Consider the following 8,662-nt stretch of genomic DNA (forward strand, 5'->3'; position numbering starts at 1 on the left):
AGATTTTGTTTGAAATAACGAGAATTTCAGTTTCAGAAATTATTATCTTTCTATTTTGAAAATAATTAAAGAGAAGTAACTTTAGCTTATGTAAAGACTAGTTAAATCATTTCTTGAAATTGTTTTTTATCTTAGTCAATACTAGTCAGTTCGAATAGGATAATGGATTTAATTTAAAGAAAATTTTCATAATCTTCAATTTTCGTATTATGTATATATTTGAGTAAATAATAATTTGTTAAATATTTTATTTAAATGATTCTTAGACTTTGAGCATTACCCTTCGTACAATTGCGTCGATCAAATCGAACAAAATCTCATTCGATGATGTTGTAAAAGTTGATTGGCTGACTCACCAAGATGTATAGTAATATGGAAATGAAAGAAAGGAGAGTAATGACGCGGCAACCGAAGGAACGTTAATTATGATAATTGCAGAAATCAGAAGTTATTACTGTGAAACGTTGGCATTGGCTCGTAGCGAAACGATAGAATTAACGATAGAATAAAAATGATATCGATCACACGTTGCAACTACTACAGTTTTATAAATTAACAAATATGTATACAAAATAGATAACTTCTGAGAGGATAATTTGTTCCTGTAGTTTCTCTCTTTGTCTCCTTTTTGTCTGATGCGAGGTAAATGCTCTTAAAGATTGCCTATAAGGAAATGGAAAGTGGCTCGTTTGGACACTGCATTAAACACGCGCTGCCTTAGAAGCGAATGCTCATAGGACAAAGAAGGAATGGTTTCTGTAAATATATTTAACATATATAATAGAATATATATGTTATATTTGCAACATAAATTTGTAGATATTTCGCGTATTATCTTCTAAATGAAATGTAAAATATCGTGTTTTTCTTACATTCAAATTTCTTTAGTATGCAGTTTAGTATCTTTATCTGTTGTGATATATTCAAGGTGCACTAGATATGTGGCAATATTGAATATCTTGGCAATCAATAGATCATAAATACCAGAAAACGTAACAGGATATTATGTTATGTGCTGTGTAATAGTAAGAAAGTTAATTAATAGTATAAGGGGCTAAGCAATTTTTCCTTCGTTATTCACCCTATAAATTTAAAATTATTTCAATATCACGAGTACGCAGGTGTTTTCAGTTAATATTTGCGAAACGTTTTGCCAGAAATTATACTAAATTCGCTGATTACATACTAGATTTGGGGATCCCGATATTCGTGTAAAGTAATAAAATAAATGTATTAATAGAAAGATAAAGTAGGATCGAAAAAGATTGTATTTGTTACGGTTCTTAAAAAGTTGAATATTAAAATATCAGAATTAGAGTAATTTTATATATTTTAATACCGCTATCTATATCTAATTTTTTTTAATCAATATTGAAATTTTAGAAGTGAAAACTGATTTCAATTTAAAAATCATTCCGTTAATTGGTGATCTAATTCCATTTCATATTGTACAAGAAAAACTACTAATCGTTTTCTTTTGCGTGTATAGAATGTATATGTAAAAATGCATATGAAATGATGAAATATTATTACGAAAAACGTAATCGAACGCGAGATTTGTAAGATGAAAATTAGTGGAACTACTTTTCATCTTACAAGAAAGATACATAACATGGCAAATTATCTAACGAGATTAAAAAACATCATAACTACATATTATGATATTCTAAAATTGAAAGTATGCTTCAATCCCTTCGCTTCTCTTTAAAACTCTGCCGTTTTGTTAAAATCATATCTATAAATATCTTCCTCTTTTATATTCAAATAAATAATGAACAAAATTCGTTGAAATCTTTTCTTTATGGCATTCAAACGAACGTAAATATAAAGCAACAAATTTATAGAAGGTTATCGTAAAAATACATTTCGTTATTTCCAGAGAAATGCTTGTGAAGCGTATGTCGAATTTAGGAACAAGAAGTAGTGATAGAATGACCTCAGATTGATGATGAAATACTCATTAGTTAATCGTAATGCGGAATTGCAATAAACATTCTTTATAAATCAAGTTTTCGTAACCCAGTTTGACTACTATTTCGCTATAGCAAAGAAACTGACTTTGTGAAATGTTGTAAGGGGATGCTAACATTAATAAGAAGGTTTCATATTCTCAAGAAACAATTGCCATATTTCAATTTTCTGATTTATAAAAATCCATAAAACATTATATCCAGGTTCCAAAGCAAAAGTGAGAAATGTAAGTCGATTACTTATAATTCAGTAGAAATAAGTTGACTATTTATTCTGCTGTAGTGAAAGTAAAGAAAGGTGCAATTCATCTTTTTTATTATTTCGGAATTAATATAGGTACGTATGTATACGTATAATCTATGTATAATCTTATATATAATATAAATATATATACTTCCTTGATAATCCATCTTACATTGTTAACTTTTATTTAGATAAATATAATGAAAGATTTCTATCGATGTACGTATATTGCGTTAATTAATTTTCTATTATAAGTTCGATTTAAAATATTATTTTATAATTATTTTATATTTTCGACACTAGTGCAAAGCGGCAAAATCGCGAATCTTCTGTACGAGTTACTCGCTGCTCGTAAGATAATATACAAGTCGGTAAGTAAGGGTTCTGATATAATCGGAACCGCACTATCTACAGTCGCAAACAATAGATCATCTGTGCTCACCTATATTTCGTCAGTGCCTCTACGTCTATGCCATCTCTGGACACACGAATGTCGTCCTAGCAATATACATGGAAGGGGTTAACAATGATAATTAGTGTACCTATCTTTTATGATAGCTAATGATCTTGCTGTTTCCATTTCCAAATTTATTTTAAATTCTTAGAATTTTATATTCTACATTATTAATTGATTACATCACGAAAATTTTTTCATTGAAACAAAAAAAATTGCAAATGTACAAAAAATGTATTTATAAAACGAAAAACAAAATGCAATGTAATAACTGATTATAGTAAATTAAACATCAATGGGAATAGGCGATTCTTTCATCAAAGTACATTATTCGATACAACGAAAACAGTGTTCAAAATGTCTTGCTTTTTAAACATTGTTGCACTTAAAGTTAGATTAAACTAATTTACATTACAATAAAGTTACATTAAAATATAATTTCAATGGACATCCGCAGGATATCCGATTTTTCTGCAACAAAATTCTCAATTCAAGGAGAGATTCTCAATCAAATCTACGATCTATAACCATAATTATTTATTGTACATCGAATATTATAGTGTAACAGTGAAAATGCTGATTCAAGAAATGTCAGAGCGAGTTAGAAAGAGGAAAGCCGAGTGGCGGTGGAAAGGCGTGGTAGAAGATCAGAGTGCAATCTGCATTATTCTGTAGCTGAGGCGCGCGGGCGGCCATCAAGGACTCTTCAGGTCAACGTGATCCAATCTGCCGTATAAAACGCCCCTCTCGACGGTCCTTCGAGCACTGTTGTACTTCTCGTCGCCCCGTTGTCGTTATTTCTCCATTATGTATGCGATATTCGTAAGTACTCGCTTTCAATTTTACTTCAAAACTTTTTACCACGCATTGTCAAAATCCAACAAAATCGATTACTTCTTCGTTGCATCTGTGGTGTACTTGTAATACCACGGAACGAATATGCCACTCGTTGTTACTTTTTTAACTCGCCCCGCTTTTGTAGCAGTTCATTTATATCTCATCGAGCGTTAATTCGAAGAAAATACAAAGAATAAGTAATTTTGTCTAGGAGATACTTGTTTGTTCAACAGAACGTTGTATTAAATGATTCCCATATGAACGTTTTGTTTTATTAAATATTTAAAATCTATTATTTAAGCTTCTATAATTATTTCCTATCTTAAAATATTGCTGACTAATTGATATTAGACATCTTGCTACCATGTAGCAAATATAATGTATTTAGTATAATTTAAAAAATAAGATAAAGTATACAAAGTAATCGAGCTTTATAATTCATTGTGACAATAATTACATATCTTGTTCTTCCCTACTTTGTCGTTTCTAAAGTCATGAACTTAAATTGCCAGGCGTTACTATTCTACACGGTTGCATTGGCCTCGTGTCAATCGACAAATAGACGATACCAGTCACCTCAACAGGCAGCAATTTTGAGTGACGCAAGATATCTGGCTGGAGATGGAACTTTTGGCGCCGCTTATTCACAAGAAGATGGTGTGGAATTCAAAGAGGAAAGCGACGTCTACGGGAATCGCCGTGGGTCTTACTCCTACGTCGATCCTACAGGTCAGAGACGCACAGTGACATATACGGCTGGGAAAAATGGCTTTCAGGTACGTTAGAATGTGGCAGAAAATCCTAGCTCTTTTCCGATTTAACATATGTTTCTTTTATAACATATGAGAAATAGAATATCAATATTGACAAGAGCTAAGCTATTACAGTAATATGGAAATTTATATAAATTTTGAAGTTAGAAAAACTAAAATTATTATAGTTTAGTTTTATATCTCGTTCGATAAGATAGAAATTTGCAACCAAATATCGTATAAGAAATTTTTGAATTGATTGATGGTTATTAATAATAAAGTTGTCCCTTTCTATATTTTTCTATATTTCTATATTTAAATCTATTCGCTACTCATTTAGGAACATGGAACATTTAGGAACACTTACATACTTCTTTACAAAGGTATGATAATTTATTGAAGCACAATTCAGGCAAACCACTTTCTAACAATAACACACAATTTAAATAACTTTTCTCACGATGATCCACATTATTAATAGCTATTTGAATATTACATTCATATAGCAAAACTCCCCCATTACTAGCGAAATGATTCGTTTATGACATTAAATAGTAAATAGTAAACGTTACAATAGTTACTTTGATATTTACTATTTAATATTTAAATTTATTCCGATTCACTTTTATTTGAACAGGCCACAGGCGACGGCATTCCCGTTCCACCCCCGCAAGTTCCGCCTCAGCCAGAGTACGTACCTCTACCGCAATACAACCCTCCCGATTATCAACCACCGCGATACAACCCATCCTTGCAATCGTATCAACGTCAGAGTCAACCAGTTTATGAAGCACAACCAGCACCTCAGCCCCAACCTCAACCTCAACCTCACCTTCCACCTCAACCAGTGTATCAATCTCAACCACAATACCAACCTAGACCTCAACCACCACCTGAAATTCAATCCATTCCTTCCTACAACCCACCGCCACAGTATCAACCTCCGGCTAGACCATTACCACAGTACAACGCTATAACGACACCACCACCTCGAAGGTTTTACCCACCTGGAAAGTTGAACTTCAATAGGACTCCGGATGGCTACTCCTACACGTTTAATAAAAGTTAAGAAAAAGGTAACTAGGAATGGGAGTAACTTCTAATTTGTAATTTGTCATTGGTAAAATTTGGCCAATAATATGGAAGAATAGAATAATATACGAGAGGGCGCAGGTTGTTGTTTTATAAGGTAAATTTAGAAAGATAAAGATCTTTCATCTGATGAAATTCGTTCATATTAAAATTTTAAGGAAAATTGTCTTTTTTTAACGATCTATTTTAAACTCGAGAGAATTGATTAATTGATTATTATATGTTAGTTTGTATGCATCTATCCTTTTGTTGATTTTCTTTGAGGTGTATGGTTAATATTTAAAACTTACTGGGTTCAGAAATAGAATATACTTATAAATTAGGATAAAATTGAATATCGTGTAAATTATACTTAAAGAGGAAAGGAAAAATGGAAAGTATAATTAGAATAATTCTATTAATTCTATTAATAAGTCTTTGGAATCCTATTATAGAAATTATATGACGCAAGAGATTTCTGTGTATTATAATATGGATTTTCGCTGTGTATTGTGTAATATATCGTGTGCTTTTTGTAATTTATTAGAGTAGGACTAACCTTAGAATATTTGCTAATTTGCTCATATATCATTTATTTTCAATTTAGAGAGCTACATTTTCAAGAATTTCCACGTTTTATTTTGTATATCGTAGTTTAATAGTTTGTTGTAATAATGTTTTTCAATGATAGCCTATCTAAAATCAATTAAACCAAGCGTATCACAAAATTTTCGAAAAATTCTAAGAAATCTACTATCCGTAAATATCATAGGCGGAAATTAACAAACGATAAATTAAATGTGCGAGCATGCATTCATAATTAGGAGATTGTAGGTAGCCAGAGCCTTGTCCATGATCTTACCACAAGGTACCTGGCGTGAAACAAGTTGAACTTCCTCTGAAACACTGTATACAATCTATATAAATTCTTGAGGAAACGAATACAATATTTATTTTGCCAATTAGGGAGGATTCCTTCGTCCACTTACATTATCGCTAATTATGGGTATAGTGTCAGGCAAATATTCGCGATAGAATAGATTAGATTAGTTGGAAAGTTCTATCGACTTCTTTCACTTAAAGTTTCTTTTAGTTCGATAATTTATATCTGCAAATATTCTATTAGCCAGAATAAAAATTTCCAATTATAAGGAAGCATTCCATTTTCCTCATAACATTCGCAAAATGTACCATGAAATAGAGAAAGTATGCTTCGTGTATCGATGTGTCATTTCATTATGGCTCCTAGAAGAACTCCTAAAAAAGCGAAGAAATTATAAATTCTATACTACAGAGGGAAAATGTAGACGATAAGTTTGAGTAGCGTTTCAGCAGCGTAAGGCGAAGAGTACCAATTAAAATTTCTCACTGAAGTGTTGGAATGAATTTAAATGGAGAGAAAGGAGAAGCATTAAATAAGAAATGTCGATAGGAATTTCCGACAGATCGAACGGTTCGCGTGAAATTAGCAGCGGCGTCATGTAAACTATTCAGCATTTTACAAACTCCAATGAATCGAATTTTCTTAATCGCTTCGATTGGACGACGTCCTGCGTTTCGCATAGCAATTCCCTTTACAAATGCGAGCACTATCCCGCGCACTTTGGGGTCACGTTACTTTCATTGAACAACCTTTGACGTATCCCATGCTATTGCAACGATCTACGAGGGATCCCACGATCCATGAGGGAGGATACGTGATCTTTTAGGCGTGATTCATACCTTATTGTAAATACAGGTTGAACGTGTAAGGCATCGCCTCTTGAAACAGCTTTCAGCAGGTTACAATAATTTCAATTATGCTTCATATCCTACTATATTGTATTATATCTAATTCTGTAATTTGGATAGAAGACTAGGATAGGATAGAAGTGATCGAACTAATTTCTACATCTAATAAACTGATATAAAAAGGTATATGATCTCATTTCCTCGTTATAATGTCTTATTTGTATTATTCTTGTATTACTATATTTTTCGTCCCTGGTATTATTTCCAGCCCGTTATAATTAAAATATTGTAATAAATAAAATATACTGAAATAATGTGTGAAATTCTAATAAAAGACGGCAGTAGTTGAACAAATGAACAATAAAGAGAATAAAATATCGGATAAATATTATTAAATAATAATTACTAATTTAAAATTCAATCGAAATATTATAGTTATCACGTAAATGAAATCTTACAAGCAAAATAAGTATAAGCACATAAAATAGTGTGCATTTAGGATGGAACGTACCTAAGTACATATACAAATAGAAACAGAAATTAGACATTATTCCAAAAACATATTTAGACCCTAACAAATTTACCTCATGAAATTTGTACAATATTCGTCTCTTAATAGTCATCTCCTGGAACGCCATACTTTTGCTGTCTCACCTATCCGTTATCGAATGCAACTGGCACGTCATGTCAACTACGCCCAGTTCGAAACGGAAGGAAAGTTAGGCAAAGACAAAGAAAACTTAGACAAAGGGACAATTATCTTATTATGCTGGCTCGCGAATAATACCCATGCAGTTGGAACGAAAATAAAAATGTAGTTGAACAGGGCGTCCGTTTATCAGTATTCGTAATACGGGTGCGGCAAGGCAAACCGGCCGTATCGAAGCAGGAACTCGATATCCTTAGTAGTGGACCGAAAGAAACGCATACCGTAACGTTTCGCGTCACGTCGATGTCCTTTAAGAAAGTCGATCACGGAGTTAATTTATGGCCAAACGGGTGCAGTTCACGCTGGATGCAGCATGCGAGGACCGGTTACATACTTGTCGAGCCACTTGAATGCCCTGCATCCGTGTTACATTTGGTCATTTTATCCATTTTTTTTTTCCATTCTACTGTCATAAGTTGATAGATAGAATTATGACAAGCTTTTAAGCTTTTAGTACGTTTCAACATAGAGAAATTAGTCGCTCGTATACTGAATTTTTATTCAAATTCATAGGTATTTTTATGGAAACAACCTGTATAAGAAATTTGTCTTACTCTGAATATCATAAGTGATTTACTTCGAAAATACTTATATATCATGCGCATCTTGTAAATTTTTGGAGATTTAAATTTCCTATAAATACATAAATATACCCAATTTAGTTATCAAATAGCTTATTTATAACAAATATCAATTTCTGAAGCTCGATTAATTTAACGAAAGGAAAAAAATATTGTCGAATAATATTTATAATATGAATAATGTTTTTTAAAATTCTTATGCTATACAAAACAAACAAGATAGGAAAACTACTATGCCATGTATTACATTACACGTTTCTCCAATATTAATTCAAAATCATTCGAATATACTTCAGTAATGTGAAAGGCAATG

General features: G+C 31.9%; 1 protein-coding gene across 1 annotated transcript; it reads left to right on the forward strand.

Moving 5' to 3' along the window:
* The first annotated feature begins 3,296 nt into the window (after nt 1–3,296).
* Nucleotides 3,297–7,241, forward strand: LOC126914988 (procyclic form-specific polypeptide B1-alpha). The gene is made up of 3 exons (XM_050719317.1): nt 3,297–3,490; nt 4,018–4,281; nt 4,895–7,241. Exons 1-3 carry the CDS (start codon nt 3,476–3,478, stop codon nt 5,324–5,326), a joined length of 711 nt encoding a protein of 236 aa, XP_050575274.1. The 5' UTR covers nt 3,297–3,475; the 3' UTR covers nt 5,327–7,241.
* The last annotated feature ends 1,421 nt before the right edge of the window (nt 7,242–8,662 follow it).

This window comes from Bombus affinis, chromosome 3, assembly GCF_024516045.1.
Source record: "Bombus affinis isolate iyBomAffi1 chromosome 3, iyBomAffi1.2, whole genome shotgun sequence".
Taxonomy (NCBI): Eukaryota; Metazoa; Arthropoda; class Insecta; order Hymenoptera; family Apidae; genus Bombus; species Bombus affinis.

Excerpts from the sequence above, each read along its gene's own strand:
- LOC126914988 (XM_050719317.1), top strand. Across the intron at positions 4,282-4,894 it reads CTGGGAAAAATGGCTTTCAG|GCCACAGGCGACGGCATTCC; the intron begins GTACGTTAGAAT and ends TTATTTGAACAG.